Source organism: Sciurus vulgaris (assembly GCF_902686455.1).
Source record: "Sciurus vulgaris genome assembly, chromosome: 1".
Taxonomy (NCBI): Eukaryota; Metazoa; Chordata; class Mammalia; order Rodentia; family Sciuridae; genus Sciurus; species Sciurus vulgaris.
The window spans coordinates 209,429,852-209,452,327 of NC_136461.1; the positions used below are offsets into that span (position 1 = coordinate 209,429,852).

Sequence of the window (22,476 nt, forward strand, 5' to 3'; positions counted from 1 at the left end):
AAGTTCGCTAAGGAGAACCATGGGGGAGACTGGGGGTCAGAAAGGCCCGAGTCTGCACCACAATGGTGTCAATGACTGCCTGCACTAACTGTACAAAACATCTGCCCAAGCCTCAGCTTCCCCCTTCCAAATGGAGACATCAACACATTATAGAAATAAGATGAAAAGAGCTCATTTTCTGTATAAAAAGCAGTGAAACTCTAAGAGATGAACAAGCATGCCAAAAGGACATAGAGCCATCTTAAGAAAGCTCCTTCTGGTCAAAGAGTGACAATCTGAGCAATGAGAATAATGGCTTTAAGTGGATTAAAACATTGGATTAACCCATCAGTCCATGATGGTACTCGGAAAAAAATGGGGGGTGGGGACACTGTCGTCACACTATGTGAAGAAATTTTGAAATAAGAAAGTAAAAGTGAAAAGAGGAAACATTTGTTTCTGTTTTTCTGGTAGGCAATGTTTACAGGCACCCAAATAGTCCCAGCTATAGAACTAAAAGTCCTCCTTTGTAAGAGAAGTCCACCTTACAAAGACAGAAGAAATAATAGAGAATATCATCTTACAAAACTATGACATTTTGGAACCAGGGACAGATTGACAATGGATTTAAAGCCATTACAGGCACGGGTGATGCACTAGGTTACTGTCAAAAGACCAACACCCAGAATGTTTTCTCGTGCTAGGGAATGGGCTGGGCTTAGAGCCTCCTTGTCCTACTAATGGTGGGACAGTCAGACCCAGGGCATCTTTGATGAAATACAACTTGAAGTTCCAACCTCACCTGTGCAGTATTCTAGGCAAAAACACCTCATCTGAATCCATAAAGCTTTAACACAAAACTTCCAGTGTAAGGGACAGAGGAACAAAGCAAAGAACACTGCAATGAAACACAAATTCAGAAGGAAAGAAAACCCATAGGAGAACTGGCCTGACCTCTTGCACAAGTCAATGCAAAAAAAAAAAAAAAAAGCACCAGCCTAAAATCACCTTGAGTGACATAGCAACTCCAGGCAAGGAGAGGTCCTGACTGCCCCTGGGCTAGACTAAGTAGGTAGGTATAGCTTGAGGACCAAAGGGGACATTTAATATCATTTGCATATTAGAAGCAATAAAAACATTACTGAAACAGAACATGGAATATCACTAATTGAACTAAGTGAGTTAAAAAACAGTATTTACAGTTTTCTAATTTTGATTTAGGAGAAAAACACAGGTATGCACGTATGCATGCCCATTGCAAGATCCAGCATGACGCACCCCCATTTCACAGTACTGGCTCCAGCAGAGGAAAGCAAAATCTCCCCACTTTTTGTTTCAAGCATTTCAACAACACTGCAGAAGGAGTCTCTGTCAGCACCACTTCTGCAAAGGGAAATGTCTGCAGGTGGTCTGTGTGCAATGACCGTGCCCTGGCAGCTTCACAGGGCTGCTCAGCAAGAAGGCAACAGTGGTCCTGTGGCACCCGTGCCTGGGGGACTCGTCACAGTGGCAGTGGGAAGCTGGGCCTGGGGCTGTAGCTGATGGATGGTCATTACTAGTGAGCTGGCTGGGCACCAGCAATGGGAAAGGACATCACGTGAGGCCACAATATGAAGCTTCAAGGACTACAAACACAAAGAAAAGCCAGGAGACCTCATTGTACACCATGTAGGAGGCCAAGGGGACACTGGAAAAGAACAGTGTCCAGGGCTTCAAATCTGGTGAAAAGAGAAAAGATGAATGAGAGCAGTGAGAGAAAGACCACTGGGTTTCATTAAGACAGGTTCACAGATGGTCCTGAGAACGAGACAGGTTCACAGATGGCCCCAGAGCACATGACTCACAGACGCTGAGGATCCGAGCCAGATGCTAGAGGTTTTCACTGAAGGGAAAAGGAGTGAATACAGATAACAGGAAGAGTTTACTCAAGGAATTCAGAAATCATCCAAAGAAATGTCAGTTTAAAAACAAATAAAAAAGAAGGGAATTTGTATAGGAATCCCCAACCTAGATGCAGAGAGATCATATAAAGTAGTAACTAATGAAGTCTCCATTACTGTAACTCAAATGTCGAAATTACTCTACCTCAAAATTCTTGGTGTCACCAGGGGTTAAAAAAGATATCACCAGCATTCAGAAGACAAAGAGAGTATCAAAAACATGGATAAGTCATTTGACAACCCACAAGCGATCAAAGGGAAGCAGTTCAAACTGCGCAATACAGAACCGTGTCCTGAAGGCTACAGTAAATGTGTTCATTTATTTTAGTTTTAGGAACCCAAAACTGCAAGATCTACAAAGGTCAAAAACATACCTCACTAAAATAATCAGTTATAAAAAGACCGTTATGTAAGTCTCATTAATACAGAATTAATGTTGTCTAAATACCGTGAGGAAATGGTAAGATTAAAAACTTGAGCAGAAATTCTCAGAGTGCCACTTCATGGGCTATTTACAAATAAGAGACATTAAGTCATGAATGCACCACATGAACTATTTTAAGAATCAAAGGAATGTGAATAGAAAAATGAGAGTGAAAAAGAGCCCAGTGCAGGGTCCCTGTTCAAGTCCGTTTAACTGCCAGCCCGGTGGGCGATGGGCAGCAGGGCAGGGCTGGGCAACACGGCAGGAACTCAGCGGCTCCTGCTCGCTTTCCGCTGCACTCTCCAGCAGAGCTTCCAGAATCACCACCGCCCCTGCCTTGCGTTCAGTCTTGGCATTCCACGTGCTCAGTGCTGATCCTCACCCCAAAGTAGTACTGTGTCACCCAGGAGACACCAGCAAGGTGCAGCCACTCTGCTCCCACACACCGGTCTTCTTGCAGACCCTGATCATCCCCCCTGCTGACTGTCTCAGCTCCTTCACCCCTTCTGTCAGATTCATTCCTAAGTTATTTCCTATGCTTTGAGGCTGGATAATACATCATGACCAGGTAAGGGTTATCTCAAGAATGCAAAGCTGGTTTGACAGGCTATAACCAATCCTTGAAAATCATCATGTTAACAAACTAAGATGGAAAGTCCATATGCTCATCTCAAAACACACAAAGCTTTGAGAAAACTAACACCCATTCCTGGTTAAAAAAAAAAAAAAAATCTTAGCAAACTAGAAATATAAAGTAATTATCTTCTGAAGTTATGGAATTGCTTTCAAAGTTAGTCAAAGTCTTTTCTACAGTATCTAACTCCTTTTATGCATCTAGTCGTTTAACTGCTTCCTTATTTCTTTCTTATCTTCAATTTTTCTTCAGGGACTGCTATTTATAAAGCCAATGATTTTCCATATCCTAGGACATCTTTTGTCTAATCCGAGATGGACACCAGGTAATTCTGTTTTGTGTCTTCCTTGACAGAGCAAGGAAGAAAACCCAGGATATTGGAGTTGGGGTTGACAAAGCTGGTAAACATGGGCTTGGGGAAGGCCATACAGTCACTGCCCCCGGCAGCCTCAGGACGGCTCCACAGCCGTGTTATCTGGGCTGGGCCTTCAAGGGGCACTCAGGAGTCTTCGCTTGTGGTCTCCCTCATCTCTCTCACCTCTTCTGTCATTGTCATGCTTCGGCACAATTCCTCTGAACACCTATAAGCAGCTCATCCCCTGGCATTGGCTCTTGCTGCTCCTTGCAAGGCCTGCTCCCACCAGTCTGCTGAGGGTAGAGGCCCCTCCTTTCCAAGACAACTTTCATCCTTTTGGTAGCCTGGACATCTGGCTTGTGCCTGGCATTCTGCTGGGCATGGGGAAAGATGAGAGAATGATATTTTCTGCCTTCATGGAGCCTGAGGTTTAGTGGGTCAGCATCTCCATCACATGACAGTGAGGTGCCAGGAAGCAGGCACACCACAGCAAGAACACAGGGCCTGTGTCTGCTCAGCCCCAGGAAACCTGGCGTGCTCCTCTGGTGGGTTCTGTGCAGCCTGGCCCACTGCAGGAACTCCCCTGGATGTACCAAGGGTCCCCTCCAGTTCACATATGCCTTGAAGTAATTCATCTGCCATGGCAACACTGGCAAAAAGCAAGGGTCACTCCAGGTCTGCTGAATGCCAAACATAGGGTTTTTCCACAGTGATATTCTGGAGGCGGGAGATAGAATCATTTTGTTTGATGTGGTCGCTAAACTGCTTTGGATTTTGTAGGTACTAATAATGTCACCTAAATGTCCTTACTCAGAGCAAACATATTTGTTTTCTGTCAGTCATTCTGAATAGCAGACCTAACTAAATTTTCCTATTTGGCAAGAATGCAATAAAAGTACACAATTTCTTCTACCGTCTGGTTTTCCCCCCACTGTCTGCAGATCAATCATGCTGCATGCAGAGGCAGAAGCTGGTTTGTAATGACAGTTCACAAGACCTACCTTCACTAGGAAAGTGCCTCAGAATCCCTGGATCCTGCAAATGAACCACCACGCGCTTCTCGGCAACAGGGTTGCACACTCAAAAGCCGTGAGGGTTCCTGAGGACCCCGATGCTGTGCTGACATTGCTCCAGCCTGGGGAAATTCCTGATGGGGCAGGGCTGACATGTTCAAGCATTCTCTATATGGGCGTTTCTAGGCTTGCCCCAAAATAAGCACTTCAGTGCCTAGATGTCACTTTTTGTTGTTCTGTTGTGTTGTTGTTCTTTTTGTGATACTGGGGATTGAACCCAGGGCCTTGCCCATGCTAGGCAAGCTCTGTACCACTGAGGTACATCACCAGCCTCCCTAGATTTAATTTTAATTGTGTCACAGATGTCTAAAAAAATACCTTCTCAGGAACCCAGGTATTTTCAAATCTGCCATTGGGGTACCTAGAAAGAGCTTACCATGTGCCTGTGTCTGTGAAGAACATCAGAAAGGTCCAGAAGCCTTCTTAAGGATGCTACAGTCCAGTCTTAAGGAAGATCAAAATGAGGTGCACAATGTTTGTTCTCTTAAGCAGTGGCCCTTGGGGTGAGCTCCCACACTATGGTATCACTGTCGCCTGGGAACCTGCTAGAGATGCAGCTCTCAGGCCCTGCTGGACCTACAAGACTGTGGGGACAAGCCCAATGAGCTGGCTTACAGGCCTCCCAGGAGATTCTAACGCTGGCTACCCTTTGCAGCTCTGCCCACGGCAATGTAGGATGAGCTATAGCATGTGATACCTGCTCTTCTCACTGGAAGAGAAGAGCCAAGTCTTAGGAGCCTTCCACTTTCTTTCTTATTCAGTGATTCAACATTTACTGAGAGTCCTGAGAGAGAGAGAGAGAGAGAGAGAGAGAGAGAGAGCGAGCGAGCATGTGTCCCTGTGCAACATGCTGGCAATGCAGAGACTAGGAGACCTCATCCTTAGCCTTGATCAACTCACAATCTAGTGGGGAAAACCAGCAATTTTGGCAGTTGATGCTGTCGCCCAAATAACGCGCTGACCTCAGGACAGCAGTGTCACTCAGACTGGGAAGGGGCTGCCTCCTCTCACAGAGGGTCTGCACTGAGGCTTGTGGTGACCCTTTCTCTGAAACAGCAAGTAGCACTTGCTCCTATTTCCTCTTGGTTTGATCTTGCACTCGACACACCCTGATACTCTTTGCTGTTGGTCTCTCTTCTGCCAGAATGTGGCTCTGAGACCCTGTTCACTATTATGGCCCCAGCATCCAGAACAGGCGTGAAACAGTTGCGTACTAGATATCCATGGAAGGGATGAACTGAATAAAATGCTGCAGGAGGCTTGGATGAACACGCTGATCACAAAAGGCACAAGCCTGGGACATCACAGAACCTCAAGGAGCGTTCCTTTGGCCTAGCGCGCCTCAAATGTCAATGTTACATTAGAATTCCACAGGCAGCAGGTTCTCTCCACATCTCTGACTTCTAAATTTCTTATTAAGTTTTGAAATTGTTGAGCAGATTAAAGGATTCCTTTGAAGCTTTTATGCTTAAACTTTGCAGGAAGAAATCCCCTGTCTCTATAACTATCACTAGGACAGATTAGAAATAATTTGGAACCGAATTGGATTTGCCATTTTGTAAGCTTTTCTTATCTACCAGAGCTAATAGCAGACACTTAACTCCTTACAATAGCCCAGGAGGAGCTGTATTATCTGCTTTTCACAGAATGGAAACTGAGGTCAGATAGGCCAGAAAGCTTATACACAACTGCTCTATAAATATGGTTTAAATCAATAGAGATTGTTTTGTATCCCATAATGTTTAGAAACTTAGAAATTATGTGTAAAGAGACAGCATGGTATTGTGGAAACAGTATAAGCTTCACATTCAGACACACCTGGTTTGGGTCTTAACTTAGTAACTGCTTGACCTTGGGCATATCAGTTCATCTCTCTGAGCGGCTCAGTGACTTCCACTTGAGTAATGTGCAGCTGCAGTCACCAGGGAAGGAACCTGCAAAGGCTGCTTAAGGTGCTGAATTTCCCATGGGGCACCAGAGCCTCCTGTACCATACTTCTCTCTGCCCTCAGCACCTCAAGGATGTGCCATCCCTGAGTGTACCAGCAGCCTGGAGGATGGCACAAGATACGTACTGGATAGCCAGGCACCTGTTTCTACCTCTGCCACTTGATTCCAGGGCTGGTTCTTGCCCATCACACCTGGGCCATCACGTGCCTCTGGAAAACAGAGTGCTCACCGTGGCCCCTGCCTCACGGGTCGGTGGTGAGGACACAAAGCTGCAGGCAAGGAACCAGTTACAGCCCCCCGAGGCCTCCCCCAGCAGCACCACAGCCCCCTGCTTGTGTGTGCTGCTCCCTGCTGCACCTCTACTCTCCCTGGGGGGAATCTCCTCCTCACACCCAGGCCCCTGGGCTAGGACCAGAGACTGGCACAGCAATGCACAGCAGGCCCTCAGTGCAGAAGGTACTGATTCCACTTCCAACACCCTTGGCTGCTTCCCTCCTGCCAGGACCTTGCTTCAGACAGTGGCTCCCCACCGCATGCTGCCCTGCCAGGGCAGCTCTACAGTGTAGTTCCTGGTGACCGACCCAGGCACCTCAATCAAGCTCCTTCATCAGGTGTCCCACCATCCAGTGCCCCCTGACACTCTGGAATGAGGACTATAAACAGCAGTCCCAAAGGCTGGTCAGAAGCACACACTCACTTGAACCCCAGTGGCAGCTCCAAGTCCTGCAGTGACCCCACTGCTCACTCTCCAGGGAGGGCACTGGCAGCCTGCAGTCTCTGCTCGGGCTGGCCTGCCAGTCCCAGGCATCTCAACTTTGTACAGATAGTCACCCTGTTCCCATGTACTTATAAACCAACAACTGGATGGCCCCACCAAAGGAGAGGTGAACATCCAGGCAGAACGATCATGCCATCGATGCCTTTTCCAATGCTGAGCAGAAAGGCAGGAAATGGCCCACTCACCACTGTCCTCCTTCCTTCCACCAAATTCCCCCATCGCAAAGAAACGATGCTTTGCAGCACCAAAACGCAAGGGCCGAGCTACCCCAAACCACTTTCCAAAGCATTCCACAAGAGGGAAAACCTGAGAAACCACTTCCAACCACACACTGCCCTTCCTCTTGGAAAAGCACTCCAAAGGCAGCCTTGGGAAAGGCTTTGCAGGCTTGAACTAGGCCGGCGGCCTGTCCTCTGGGCAGACTCACCTTCAGGTGGCTGGGGTCCCCTGCCTTGCTGCCCTCAGGGGCATTCGAGGGTCTGTTCTCCATTCGGGGACGGACGACCTGTCGGAAAGGACTGGATAGGGGGAAGCCGCTCACACTGCTTCCATCTAGGAAACAAGAACAAATGTTGTAAGTCAGACCTGAGCTCAAGCATTGGTTTTTGTTTTTTGTTTTTTAATGTAGGGTTTTTGAGCTTGGGGTTTTCTCAAAAATGCTAGCAGGAAGAGCACGCTGGGCTCTGTCCTTACTATAATATTCTGTATGACTTGTAATGTGGAAATCTTGCACAAGCAAAATTCACACCTACTATCCCTACCATGCCGAGAAGACCACTCCTGTCCGAGCCAGTTGCCTGCCACCTGTCCCACGGGCCCCACAGCCACGCTACCTCTGCTCCCCTCAAGCCTCAACAGGAGCTGCTCCCTCAGGCTGAAAGGCTCCTCCCCTCACTCTGCAGGGTTGTTCCACCTCACCACTCGACCTTCACCTAAATGCCACCTCTCAGTCCAGTGACAAGGGGTCACTCCTCTTTGCCACTAGACCCTTTCTAGCCCTCAAGAGAAGCATTCACAGCCTTCTAATCTGTTTCTGTTAACTTGCCTCTGAGTCTGTTCCGTATCTCACACCCCACCCAGCTCCAGCTGAGGGTATCCAGGAATGGCTCACGGCCAGCACCTTGGGCTCAGCCATTGTCACTTCCCTCCCAGCAGCTCCCCCATGTCACCCTTGCTCCTTGACCATCTACTCTCCACAAGTAAGCAGGCAGAGCTGGCCCACCAAAGCCCTCTCGCAGCGCCGTCACTCACCAACCGCAGGTCTTCCGGGCCGTGGCAAGGCCCTCAGCCACGAGTGACAGGTGAGGAACCGGCTGCGCTGCTGAGTGACCTGACTAGAGCCCTACTATCCTCAGGAACGTAAAGAGCTCCCTCCTAATACATACTTTCAAGTGGCCAGAGCTGCGGGACAGTCCCTGTCGGGGAGGGCGCCCGAGGATGCTGTGCGTGGTGAACTCGGGGCACCAAGGCCCCGAGGACAGGGGACCAAGGTGGCGGTGCAGGAGGGAGCAGGAACACCAATGCTGACACGAGAAGCAGGAGAACAGCGAGACGAGCGCGAGTGACAGAAAGAGATGTAGGTGACTTGTCCCCATCTAAGTTCACAAGGGCACGAGATGACCTGAGGCACAGCGCCACACATGAACAGGTACTCAGTGAGTTTGGGTGGACAGATGGACGACGGCTGGCTGGCTGGCTGGGGTTAGACGGGTGGAAGGGAAGATGGGTGTCACACCTGAGACGCACCCTCAACGCCTCTGAGTCCAAGTCTCATAGCTTGTCACCACAACACAGTTGTTGAGGAAGAAAATCGAAATGGCTGCTTGTCTTAAACAAACCCATCTAAGTAACTTCTTATTAGCAAAGTAAATTTTCTTATGATAAGATGAAGAGCATTTACACTTAACTGATACAGAACAGGTATTCCCAAATTCCCACTCAGACTCAAGACCTTATGCCTAAATGTCTTTGAAAAACTTATAACTAACCAAGCATAACAGAAATGGTTCATGATTTAAAAAAAAAAAAAACTTAAACATCATTTGCTAGGTTATATTCCCATAAGTAATTCAATTTTCAGGATGTCAAACAATATTCATCTGAAGTAAGGAAAATTAAATAACTCTGTTTAGAGCCTTCAAATCTTCTAAAGCTAAATTACGTTTAACAAATTAAAAATAGTGTATTTGAAAGGTTTATTATACATTATATTCAAAATAGTATGCAGGAATCAAATGTTGAGTATCCATAAAGAAAATTACAAATCGATCTGTGTCCTCCAGAAGTTCCCATGGAAGATACAAATGAAGACTAAGTAAGCATGTGGGAGAAAGTTCTGCACTTCCAAACGAAACACAGCTGCCAAACAGGCCTTTACTCAAGCATCAAGCGTGAGCGACAGTGGCCCATTTGATGTCCCACGGCAGCTCGAGTTTCAGGAGATCACACTCCTGAAAACAACAGGCCAGACGATTCAGACCCCTGGGCACAGAGGCCAACTGGAAAATACGGGCAAAGTAGTTTTGATATCTGTTCAAGCAGTGGAGCACTCATGAGGCAATGGAAAATCACAGGGCTAAAACCTAGCCAAAGAAGGAGGAATACCAAGACATGAGCTTGGTAGGAACTTCCCTCTACAGTTGCCTGTGAATTCCAGAAGAGTTGACCAAGAACCTGAGGATCTGAGCCCAGGTTCCAACATATTCATGGGGACTGTGTGAATTTAAAAAAATAAAAATGGCATTCATGGAGAATGAAGGATAGAAAGTGAATGATCCAGAAGTTCCAGCTGGGATCCCAAAGAGCAACACACTAAGAGCAGACCAGAGACAAAGGAGTCCTCACAGGTGCTGGAGCCCAGCTTTGAAAGCCACCAGCCCCTGCAACAGGACTTAACAATTCCAATGCCAAAATGCATTCCTTGTCACTCCTGTCTGCCCACATTTTGCACTTTTGTGACAACCATCTTTGCTCACCTAATATGCCCAAATCTTCATCTCAGTCCAGGTGCCAGCCCGCCCTTGGTGCCTCTCTACTGCCCTAACTGAAGCAAGGCCTCCTCCCTCTGAGCTCCAGCACCTCTGTCCTGAGATCCACAGCTGCTGCTCACCACCCTGCACGCAGGCAAGCTGAGCACAGGGAGCCAACTCACAGGACTCCATTGGCAATGCAAAAGCATCTCTGAAATACAGATGGGCAGCACCTGGCAACTGGAAGGGTCTGGAACAGGCATTTTGCAAAAAAGTTAGATTTATGCGTGAAAATGCCTCCTTTTGGTCACAGACCTTGAAATCTCAAAGAAACTGAAATCTGTCGTCTTCAAGCCCAGAAAAACACTAAGAAAGCCATTCTATCTTTCTCATAGACCAGAGTTCTGCTCTCTGATCCAGCTGAAGATGGAAGAACGAGAGGCATGTGGGCTGTGAATTGGGCAATGTGTCCCGCTCAGGTGCAGGCTCACGGGAGAGCCACCAGAGGGGGGCAGGACAGCTGCAAGAGTGATGGCTCAGAAAGGTCGTGTGCACAGGAACAACTTGCTGAGAACGCCACGGCGGAGCCTCGCCAGCCGGGGCAGGGCTGACGTTTCTTGGCCGCTTTTCCTGCCAACCCAGGCCATCCCGAACAGCACAGAGAACAAGCTGGGTTGACAGTTAATGGGAAGGCAGAACCAACAAAGGTAAAAGCAGATGAAGGCAGCCTTGAGGAAGGACCAAAGCATTTGTGGGCTTATGGGGACAGAGGATACGGGTGGATGGTGAGCGGTCAGCGGAGCAGCGAGAATAAAGTAAGCTTCTGGAGAGAATTTCAAAGTCACCACTACCATGCTCAATCTTCCTACTAAAAACATCTCTTAGGCAATTCAAAAATACAATTTTGAATGCTGAAATAACTGTTTTCTCTTGAATTCAGCCACATCACATCCATGATGACGAAAGGGAAGATGACAGCTGAAGGCAGGAACGTGCATTGGAAAGAAAATGCAGGATCACAATAAAAACAGCCACACTGGAAGGGGTGACCATGGTGACAGCTAACTGTGTGTCAACCTGTGGATTAAGAAGAGTTAAGAACTGGCAAACCCTCTCTTTCTGGGTGTGTCTGTGAGGGGGTCTCTGCAGACTGGCCCCTGTGTGTGACTTGAGCAGGGAAGACCCACCCCCCGGAGTGGGCTGGGCAGCCACCACCCAATCAGCTGGGGGCCTGAGGAGAACAAAAGAGGCCGAGAGAAGGCAATTTCATGCTCTCTCCCAAAGCTGGGCACTCTTCCTCCTGCCCTTGGAGTTCACCCCTGAGCTCTCTGGCCTTGGGACTCCAGGACTTGAAGCAGTGACCTTTGTGATCACAAGCTTCATCCCTGGTCTGCAGTGACATCATCGGCCTCCCGCGTCCTGAGGTCTTTGGACTTGGACTGAGTCATGCTCCTGCTTCCTGTGCCTCCAGCCTGCAGGCAGCTGCTGCGGGACTTCTCAGCCTCTGGAAGTGCCCTCCAGTTCCTCCAGCTACACGGGCAGCAGACACCCTGGGCTCGGCTCTCACTCCTCGCTCCCTGCGAGGCACACAGCTTCTTATCAACGCCACAGAAGCGACAGTGGAGGCTTTGAAAAGATGGGAGACCTTCTCACATTACAGACCATCGGAGGCATGGCCAAAACCAGAACTGCCAGCCCTCAGGTCTGTCATGACGCAGCACAACCACCCTAGCACGGTGGCGCACCTGAAGAGCTCCCAGCCAGGAGCTGTGGTCACAACTGTACAGGCAACATCCCATCAGGCCTGCTCAAAACCCCACAATGGCTTGGCGCCCATCTCCAGGTCTACTCAGGGATCAGAACCTACTCAGGGTCGTGTCCATTTTTGCACACTTCCAAAAGAGCACCAATGAATAAGCAAGAGTATATCTTTTTCTCTTTTGTGACAGGCACTTAAAAGAGAATAAAATATGTTTACAAAGGCAAAAGGAAGCGACAATCTCTCAGAGGGAGTCTGTTGAGCATGCGGCTCCAGGTAGAATGTATTTCAAAGATGCTTTCTCATTTATTCATAAACTCCATCGGTGCCCAAAAAAGCCCACTTGGCTATCATGAAATATCCTCAAGAGAACCACAACAACAGAAGTTGGCTAGGAAAATTAGCCTACACTCGTCCTGAACTTCCACAGAGAAAGCAGCAAGCTCACTCATTCAGAAACTCTGGAATATGCTTAGGAAAGAAAAAATAACTCCTACAGAAACAGGAGCCCTTAATGAACAGTCCCCATTCTCTCACCCCGAGACTCCCCTCCTCTCCCTGTGATGGGTGCATGCTGTCATGGGACCAGACTGGCGTCTTCTGCCCACGCTGCTGTGCATGAGGCCAACTACCCACCACCTCAACAGATGCAATGTTTTGGGTCCTAGCTAGTTCTGAACTTAAATCATGGTGATGCCTACACATCTCTTTGAATACACACACACACGAGCCTATGGGAGTGAATTCTAGCTCAAGAAAGACATTTTGAAACTAAAAGGACAGTATGAGTTCCTTAGGATACACACACTTTCCAATCGGGGGAAAGCAGGGAAGGGAAATACATCCAAACGGACAACGGCAGACCGACAGCTCATTTCAAGACAATGGAAGCCACGAGGTGGCACAAATCCATCTTCCAGGCTTTTAAGAAAACTGAACTGCTAAACTAGACTCCGTGCACAGTGGGACTCCTGTCTAAGAAGGATGGAAACCAGACGCTTCAGACAAACACTGAGAAAACTTAACACCACAACTCCTTCACCAGGAAGCTCTCAGTGAAACACTTGGAGAACACAAAAAACTAGTTTCAGAAGGAAGATCAGATAGGCAAAAAAGAAAAGGTCAACAGAAAATGTCACGTACACGTGTCTAAACATCAGGCTTGGCCCACACATTCTCAAGGCCACCAGCATCTGTGACGGACCCAACAATGTCACATGGGCAGGAAAAAGGAAAAGTTCTGTAAAGGTGTAGCCCTAAAATCTGACAGCAGACCCCCTCCTGGAGTCCCCAATAATGGGAGAACACAAAGGTAAGATTGTCCACCTCCTCATGGTGATCTCATGGGGAGGCCAGCCTGTCCCCTCCGAGGGGAAATGTGAGAACTCATTCTGCAGCCAGGTCCTCTCAGAATAGACAAGATGTGCTCCAGGAGCCCATGTCCAATGACGATGGCACTTGAAGCCTGCTGACCACAACAGTCACTTCTGATGGACAGCAACCCTTGAGTGCTCGGCTGCAAGGAAGCACTTTTACTCAACAGCCTGTCCGCCTAAGGACAGTACTGCAAATTCCTCCCCTTCACAGATGACTAAGACAAAACCTGACTCAGTGAGAACTGAGCAAGCACTTAGCTGGACTCAGCCAGAGAGCACAGCTGCAGCACAGGCACAGAACCCACAATGTGTATTCAAACAAAAGCACTGTTCTTTCTTCTGCAGAAACCCTCAAGGGACATGGTGGTCTCAGGGTGCACCTGACCAAGAAGGGCAGCTCAAACTGACCCAGGCACTTACAAAAGTTGCCTTTTGCTGGTATTTTACTAAACCAGGTGTGTTGGAGACAGGAATTCTACACTTGAAGAGACAGAGATACGGAGACAAACTTCTTAGAAGAGAAGGGGCCCCAGAGCTGGGAGTCCAGTGCGGGAGTTTGGGCCTGTTCTTTTAGGGTCTCTGCGAGTTCCTCCTCTCCTTATCTCCTCCCTGTCCCCGAGCTCCTCACTGTTATTGATTGGTACCTCCTTGGTCCCCGCATCTGTTTTGGTTTTTCTATTGGATCCCTCACTTTGGAGCACAAGTACGGAAGTGTGGTCAGATGGGGGCCCCACCTGTGTGCACAAGTGCTTTGGTCAAGCAGGAAGTTGACCTCAGCAGAAGGCCCTCTCCGTGCTCCTGGCCCAACCTCCTCGTGGGCCAACCTGCCCCGCAGCCTACGCCCTCCTATATCTCCCTCACAAGGACCCCAGCAGCACCGACACGGATCCTCGCATGTTTCCGCTCTGGGTTTCCTTTCTCTCGTACCTTGTTTACACGTGTAACTCCATTCCTACTGGAAGAGAAACACAAACAAATGAGCATCCATTCTCCAGAATTAATTCAAGATGGCTCATAGGCCTAACTGCATCAACTCTCCAAAGAAAGCCACAGAAATAGCTCAATTAGCATATGTTATTTCAGGATAAAAATCAGGGAAACAAAACCAGAGAACTGTCAGTTGGAGATTAAAGTCCACTGCTTCTTTCATATGATAATAAAGGGGCACAGAGGCGTCCCAAGCCTTACAGTAACACATGCTTGCTCTCCAAGTAGAAACCAAAAATTTGAAGGACAAGCTAAATGTTCTCTGCGTTCTGCACAGCAGTCCTAAGCACTGCATGTCCATAGTCAGGGAAAGTCATTACTTCTTCATTCAACAGTCAGCCAAGAGGATGTGGGGGACAGGTGCACTCATACATTGCTGGTAGGTCTGAAAATCAGTGCAAGCCCTCTGGAAAGCAGTAAGGAGACTCCTCAAAAGAACAGGAATGGAACCACCATAGGGCCCAGCTGTCCCAGTCTTTCATTTATCTAAAAGACCTAAAATCTTTTAGGTACTATAGGATGCAGCCACAATATTTATAGTGGCACAATTGGCAATAGCCAGTCTACAGCCCAGATGCCCTTGGATGGATGCATGGGTCAAGAAAATGTGTATATCTACACAATGGAGTTCTCCTAGGCCCACAAGAAGAAAATGATGGCATTTGCCAGTAAGTGTATGGCACCAGAGAACACCATGCCAAGTGAAATAAGACAGGCTCAGAAAATAAAGGATCAAATGTTTTCTCTCATATGTGGAAGTTCAAACCAAAGAAGGCAGGGGTGGAGGTGTCTGGATATCACAAGGATAAAGCAGAGACCAGTGGAGCAGAAGAGCTAGAAGGAGGAAGAAGGAAGGAAAAGGGGAGGAAATAAGAAACCAATTGAACAAAACCTTGTTACATGCATACATAAATGTACCAAAGGGAATTTCACTTTTATATATGTTTAGAAAGTACCATTCAAAAATAAATAAATAAAGGAACCAAGGGAGGATCAGTAGAGTCGAGGAGGAGGATGGAGGGGCGAGGAGGGGAGGAAAGGGGTGGGGAATGGGAAGTGAAACCAAATTCCATGCATATATGATTTTGTCAAAATGAATCCAAATACTGTGTATAATTATAATGCTCTAATAAAAAAAATTGTTGCACTCTTTTAAAATATAAACATTCAGCCAAGTCTCAAAGCTGACTGTTCAAGTGGACCACTGATTTTAACAATTATCAAAGGAAAAACTCAGCCAATCGTCACAAGAAAACTTCTTCCCCATAAAGTAAGTAGTTTTGATACCTATGGCCTAAGCCTTTCAGGAACTAAGCTCAGGAGTCAAGGTCCCTCCCTCAAATACACACACACACACACACACACACAGTTTTCAGAAAACCGTTTAAGTTCCTGGGATTTGTTTTGCTCTCTGCTGTAGGGTTCTTACAGTGCCTGAAGAGCTACTGCGCCCGCCCACCCTGTCTCCTTTTGAGTCCTGCCCCTTCTGTACTGCTCACCCCACCTGCTTGCGTGGAAAAGCCTTGGTCCTTCAAACTGGGCCAAGCCCTGTGCCCTGCTCCGTGTAGCATACCCTGCACAGCTAGCACTGAGTGTTCCCTTGTGCAGGGCATGTGGCTGCACTGGGTGTTTTCTCGCCCTCGAGACTTGAGCTTCTGATACAGGAACCACCAGAGAAAAGCACTAAAACTTGGAGAAATTAAAATCAAATAAAATTAATGGTTGGTCTATTAGAAGCACGATGCACATCTCAAGTGCCAAAGTCTCACATGGCAGCCACAGTCTGGACAACACAGCAGTCAAGGGGGCTCTGTGGGAGGGCACGGCACCGGCAAGATGCTGGGCCTGGGGACCAGTGACTTGCTGTGCTCCTCAGCACAGGGAACAAAACAGGTGACAACAGATACATCACAGACATGTGAAAGAGTGACAGGGAAAACCTGAATGCCAAACCATACCCTGCTTTCCGAACCCCCCCAAAGGGGAGGAAACCATGCTAAATCCTGTTACCAGACTGGAAGAGAACACTAATAATCGCTAAACTTAAAACTGCAAGACATGGGCCAGGGCACTTGCCTAGCACGGCCAAGGCCCTGTGTACCCCCAGCACTGCAAACAAAGTAAACAAAAATTATAGGATGCCACTCCATGTATTCTACAACACCCGCTCCCGATCAATAGTACTGTGAGTACCTAATACGCACCACACAACACTGTGGGAACAACATGATAATTCTGCACACAAAAGCTAACTGAAGATGTCTCAGGCCTAATTGTAAAACTGAAACAGGAAAACGTAAATAATGTTTCCATGACCTTCATGTATGGTAAAGGTTTCCTAAACAAAAATTACCAATAACTAGAAGGAAAAGAATGATAAGTTAAGAAATTCTGTTCATGAAAAGATAACATTAAGAGGGTAAAAAGCCTAGCTCTAGGTTAGAAGAAGATATCTGTAATATTCATAACTAAAAATAGACTAATATGCAAAATACATTAATTACTCCTACAAATTAACTACAAGAAAGTAACAAAAATGAGGAAATTGTTTTAGCAGATGCTGCATAAAAATATAGAACTGAATAATAAAAAATCCTGTGAAAGGAGCACAACACCATGCACCCTGGCAAGAGAGCCAAAGCCCTGCAGGACAGCACCGCACACGGCCCCGAGGAACGCGAGGGACGGGCGCACCCGCAGTGAGGAAGGATTGGCCGGACAGCCGCACGCACTGCGAGAGGGGCTGGGCCACGCTTGGGCAGAGCGCGGCTGAGGAGGCCAGGCTCCGGGGTGAGGGCTCAGGGAGGGCGGCGGAGCCACCCTGAACCTGGCTCGGCTCTAAGTATTGTATGAACCGTTTATAACACAGCAAAAACAAGATATCCAGGAACACATCCAGTAAAGTACTGCAGAGCCTCTATAGAGACAGTTAGAAAACATCATTGAAAGACAAGGAAGATACACGACACTCACAGGAAAAGGACGGCCGTGACAATCGTCGCCCGGCTGAACCACCGAAGCCACGCAGTCCGAGCGATGCTCTGATGCACGGCTCCGGCAAACTGATCCTAAGATTCCTAAAGAAGATCAAGGGTACGGAACATCCAGAAAGGACCACAGAGATCAGGTAGTCAGGAGACCTGCCCTGCCAGACTTCAGAGCGCATCATCACAGCGGGTGGGCACTCAATGGGCCCGGGCCCCACTGGCAGAAGTCCAAAATCTGAACGATTGACCTGGGATGCAGAGAACGAGTGAGAGTCTACATCAGTGGTTCCCAAACTGTGCTGCACACTAGAATCCTTTGAAGTACCAAAGGCAAATTAAATCACACTGTCTATGCCAGGAACCAGGTCAGCATTGTGAAGATCCTAGGCGATTCCAACAAGTTGAAAGGTTAGAGAGCCTTCAGCTACCCGTGCAGTAAACAAGAGAGTGTGGTGAAGAAGAGAAGCGAGTGATGCAGTACTTCTGGAAGATACGCTAGAGGAGGGAGGGGCAGGGGCAGCAAGACCAAATGGCGGCAAGGGAAAGAGACTCCACCCTGAGGGCAGAGGAGAACCACGACAAGTCCTACCACAGAGGGGCATGATCAGATTCTGCTTCGTAACTGTGACTGTGGCAAGAGCGTGGAAGACAGTGGCAGGAGCAAAGTGGGCGATCAGTCGAACAATGCCAGCAGGGAAGCTGAGCAAGAGGATTCCAGAGTGGGTGCAGGGTGCAGCAGGGAGGTGCGGGGAGATGGGCTGGGTGCCTTGGAAGCAACTCTGACCTGCTCGGTGCTCTGCACCAGGAGCTGGCAGGAAGCCCACCTGCAGTGCCCTGGCACCATCCTTCCCTTTCTGGATACAAGACCCCTGAGTCCTCTCCCCAGTACCCCCTGATCATCTCAGGACAAGTCACCACCAGCTTGGTTGGAAAAGGCAACAGTAAGTACAGCAAGATCATGGTCCAAAGGACTTCCGCCTGGCTGACTGCAGAGGTCACCTGTTGCTGGCAAATGACAAGACCAGGATCTCCACGCCACCCTGGCAGTGTAGGAGGTTATTCTGCAACCCAAATGTAAATCAAAAGACTGAGTCAACCTTCCCAGCTGTGGGGCAATTGGTGACTAGGAGATAAGTGTACCTCACAGGTCACTAATAGTGTCTGGGGCAGGAATCCAGCTTGGGGCGCATGAGGCTCTATGTCTATGGAAGGCCAATGCTCAGAGATGTGCCCCAAGAGCAGCTGGGCAGCAGGAGCAGGCTGACCTTTCCCTGAGCTGAGTCGTGTGCTGTGAAGTTACTGTCTGAGTCAGAAGGCTGGTAGGTGGCCCAGGCTAAAGACAACGACAGGCAGGCTGTCCAGTGCTCCACCGGCTTCCTCCTTCAAACAAGCAGACAGCCCTGCACATGAACACATACTGTACATGGCATGGCAAACAGCCCACTGGATGCAAAACTGATGGCAGATCTGAATCAAAATGTAAGGTATTAACTCAATTTCAGCTGGAGGATGGAGAGAGTGCACAGAAACATTGTTCCCGCTCTCACAATGAAAATGCACTAAATAAACTGGAAATTAGCTTTCCCTGACTGCTCAGGGGGAAGAAGTCACAGGAAAGACCAGACTGAACTATGAAGAGGTGTCTGAAGGAGAAGCAGGCCCCGTCATCACCTCCGTGAGCAGCTCGGCACCAGCCTTCAGTGATCTACCACTCGAGCCCAGGATGGCTGCCAGAGAGTGAAGGCCACATGAAGACCCGGAGCAGGCAGGCAACCTTCGCCCCGAACAGGCCTCTCTGCAAGGAGCTCGTGGGCAGATAAGGGAGGGCCCTGAGAAAGCTACCACCTAGCACTGGCTGGGAGGCATGGTGGCCTCTGCTGGCTCTTGTGGACACAAAGCCAGGCAATGACCAAGAGCAGCAGGGAAGCAGGAGGGTCGAAGGGAAACCCAGTGTCGGGGAGCCACGATGTGCCTTCCCCAGGTCTCCTGTGGGGCAGATGTCACTGAAACTAGGCGGCAAACAAAAATCTTCAGAGACAGTCAGAAAGAAGGTTCAGAGGACCTGGGATGGAGGGCCCAGGAATCCCGGCCCCCAGTGGAAAGGAAGCGGAAGATGCTGCAGATGATGTCGACAGAGCTGCCAGGGAAAGAAGAGATGCAGCAGCAAGGACGCATCCAGCAGAGGCAGCAGGACCACCAGCGCACGAGCACAGGGCTGGCGCCAGAGCTCGCAGCGGGCTGAGGCCAGGCCCGGGGCAGCACCGCGCAGCCTACTCCTGCCTCAGGGCAGGTGGCTGCAGAGCTTGCAGGGACTGTCTGAGCAGCGACCAGACATGGTGAGCACTCAGGAAACACTCAGTCCTTCTGTCCCTCCATTCCCTGGCCTCCAGATAAAAACCACAGTCTCAAACAAATCCCTAGCCACCCTCTTAAAAACACATATGTTTGTGAAAAACTCAGGCATCTAGGAACCGCAAAGAAAAGAAGAAATATTATGGCCTTAAGATTCCAGTCACGTTGGTCTCTGGCTTCTGGATAATTCAGGATGAGTCACTGTTCTTTAAAAAATAAGATTGGAATTCCAAAACTTGGTATTTAATTTCAAGGGGGGCAGCAGACCAGGACAAAGACACTGAACAGGTGCCCCAGTTTCAGAGGACATGGTCAGGGGCTAGGGTGGTTATCAAGGTGAAGACAGCGCACAAGACAGCAACTCCTCAAGCTGACTCAGTTCTTGGTCACAGTAACAAACAGAAGCTTCTATGGGCATTAAATCCTGAAGAAACAATATGGAATGAAATGCCAGATGCAAATGTTCCTTGCACTGGCCCCAGTTCTGGACCAACCCTAACCCTAACCCTACCCCAGCTGGACCTTCAGCAGGTGGTCTGTCCTCTGACAAACACACGGCAGCAGGCAGGAGACCCACATTTTCCACCAGAGCGAACAGGTTCCAGTAGGAGCCCCCGACTGTTCACTCTGCTTCTAACTTCAGGGCTGTAAGCCCAGCGGTGTCCTGCAGCAGCGGTGCACAGGGAGGCAGGAGGCTGGACCTGGGGCCAGGCCTAACCCTGGGGAACATGCAGGGAACTCTGTGACCCACCTGACTTCTGCACTGCCACCTGTTACGCCCACATGAACCTCAGAGGACCCTCATAACCCAGTCCGCCCACCTGCTTCAGTCTCCATCAAACCCACCTACTCTTAAATTTTTTTTTTTTAAAAAGCCCTTTCTGCTGCCGCTCTCTGCCCCCACCTCCAGACTTCCCAACAAAACCCAGAATGCCTCTGGGGCATCAGACCTCCACAGCCGGCCTGACCCTTACCCACTACCCAGAGCCTCTGGGCTGCCAGAATCTTCTTTGCTTAAGGCTGCCCACTGCCTCCAATCTGGCTGGTGGCAGGGAGATCATCTTCAGTCAGGCCCCAGGTTCAAGGACCCTCATCCAGCCAGCAACACCCACCGTCAAATCATGCCCCTCCTTCTCTCAACATAGGGTCCAGAACACAGCCAGGCCCAATGCCTGTCACCCCTCCTCCAGTGAGTGTGTACTGGGCATCTCTGGGTCAGGCCCCCACTAAGTAACTACAAAGGGAGGCAGCGTGGAGAAGGTGGAGTGGTAATCCAAGGTGCCACAGTGACACACACAAAAGAGCCACCTTTGCCAGCAAGGTCCACTAGGGAAAAGACCTGCAAAAACTTAAAAGAGGAGGTGACAGGCTGCTGGGTGCAGTGAACAAGCCTGTGATCCCAGCTACTTCAGAGGCTGAGGCAGGAGGATAGCAAGTTGGAGGCCAGACTGGGCAACTCAGAGAGACTGTCTCTAAATGAAAAATGAAAAGGGCCAGGGGTGTAACTCAGTGGGAGAGTGCTCCCAAGTTCAATTCCCAATACCAGATAAATCAATAAGTAACCAAGAGGCAGTTGAAGATGTGCTTGGCAGGCAGACAGAGGCCAGATGGTGTTCCAAGGCAGGAGGCTTTGCAGGTGTGGCAGAGCACTGAACAAACAGGAGTGTTTCAGAACAGCTGCAGGGTGGCCTGCAAGGGCCCAGCAAGGGGGAGCAGGACAGAGGCACAGCAGGGCAGGGAGTCGGGGACCAGTCTGTGCAGGGCTGGATTTTCAGGAGAACCTAGGATACAACAGAAGGTGGATTTGAGAGGCAAGGCTGTACCAGGAGGAGAGCTGCTAGGCTCCGGGGAAGGCTCGAGTAAAGGTGTTGGAAGCACGTTCCACAGCCATGGGGAGAACCCCAGGCTGGAGGAGAGGGGTCAGACATCTTCCAGGACGGCCGACAGAAATGCAAACGCACTCCTGAAGGAGGGGCGGTCGAGGAGGACCCCCCCCCCGAAGGGGCAAGCACGTGCCGAGGAGCGGGAGAGCCGGGGTAGGCTGGTGGACGCCCCACGTTCTCTGCAGCATGACAGTCCATGGGCGCACACCAGTGCCTGGCAGTCACCCGCCCTTGTCAAGACACAACAGTGGCAAACAATCCCAAGCCCAGGGCTCACGCTGTCCCCATCCAAGGGTGCCAGGTGCCCCTGGGTACCAGGTCACAGCCCCAGAGAGCTCTAACAGGCAGGGCAGATGAGGCTGTGGGGGCTGTCACTCCCTGAGGGAAGGAAGCAGTGGGGACATTACGACCCCGCTGGTGTGCAGGCTGCTGGCACTGCGCGCGCAGCCTCAGCGTCCCTTCTCCTTCCTAGGATTCCGCCTCCTGCTCTGTAAAGCAAACTGATGCCACAGGCCTGTGAGGCTTGAGGATCACACTCCTTCCACGCTGACACTGAAACGCCACATGTCATCATCGAGCCAACAGAAACTGTCCGCGGGAAGGCTGACATTTCTCTTACGAAACCGAGAGCCAAAAAGTACAGAGAAAAGGAAAATCAAATTAAATGATGAATTAACTGGAAAGGAAACCAGAGCAGACCATGCTCCCATCCGCCGTCAGGGGACAACAGACCCTGAAGGCGCTCTCACCCAGAGCACCAACCCCAGGAGATCAAAACTCTGCTGCACCCACCCCCATGGAAGCTCCCTGCGCACAGACACCACCCTCAGACGCAGACAGCCACGCTGCGGCCTGGCTGGGTCTTCCAGATGATGCCGTGATGAAAAATTTCTCTGGTAAAAATAACTTTTCAATTTGATCAGATGAGAAAGCGTCTGTGAGGCAAAAGCCAAGATGTGGCTGACTTTTCTTTCAGAAACGTCTTATGGTAAAATCTAAAACTGCACATGATAAATGGGTCGCTTAATGAC

At 49.3% G+C, this 22,476-nt stretch overlaps 1 protein-coding gene across 1 annotated transcript in view; it reads right to left on the reverse strand.

The window, feature by feature from the left end:
- The window catches only part of TRAPPC9 (trafficking protein particle complex subunit 9), a 568,317-nt gene that overhangs the window by 376,790 nt on the left and 169,051 nt on the right, over nucleotides 1–22,476 (reverse strand). The window contains exon 18 of the mRNA XM_079106933.1: nucleotides 7,560–7,684. Coding sequence (XP_078963059.1) covers nucleotides 7,560–7,684 — 125 coding nt within the window. The remainder of the gene's footprint in view (nucleotides 1–7,559; nucleotides 7,685–22,476) is intronic.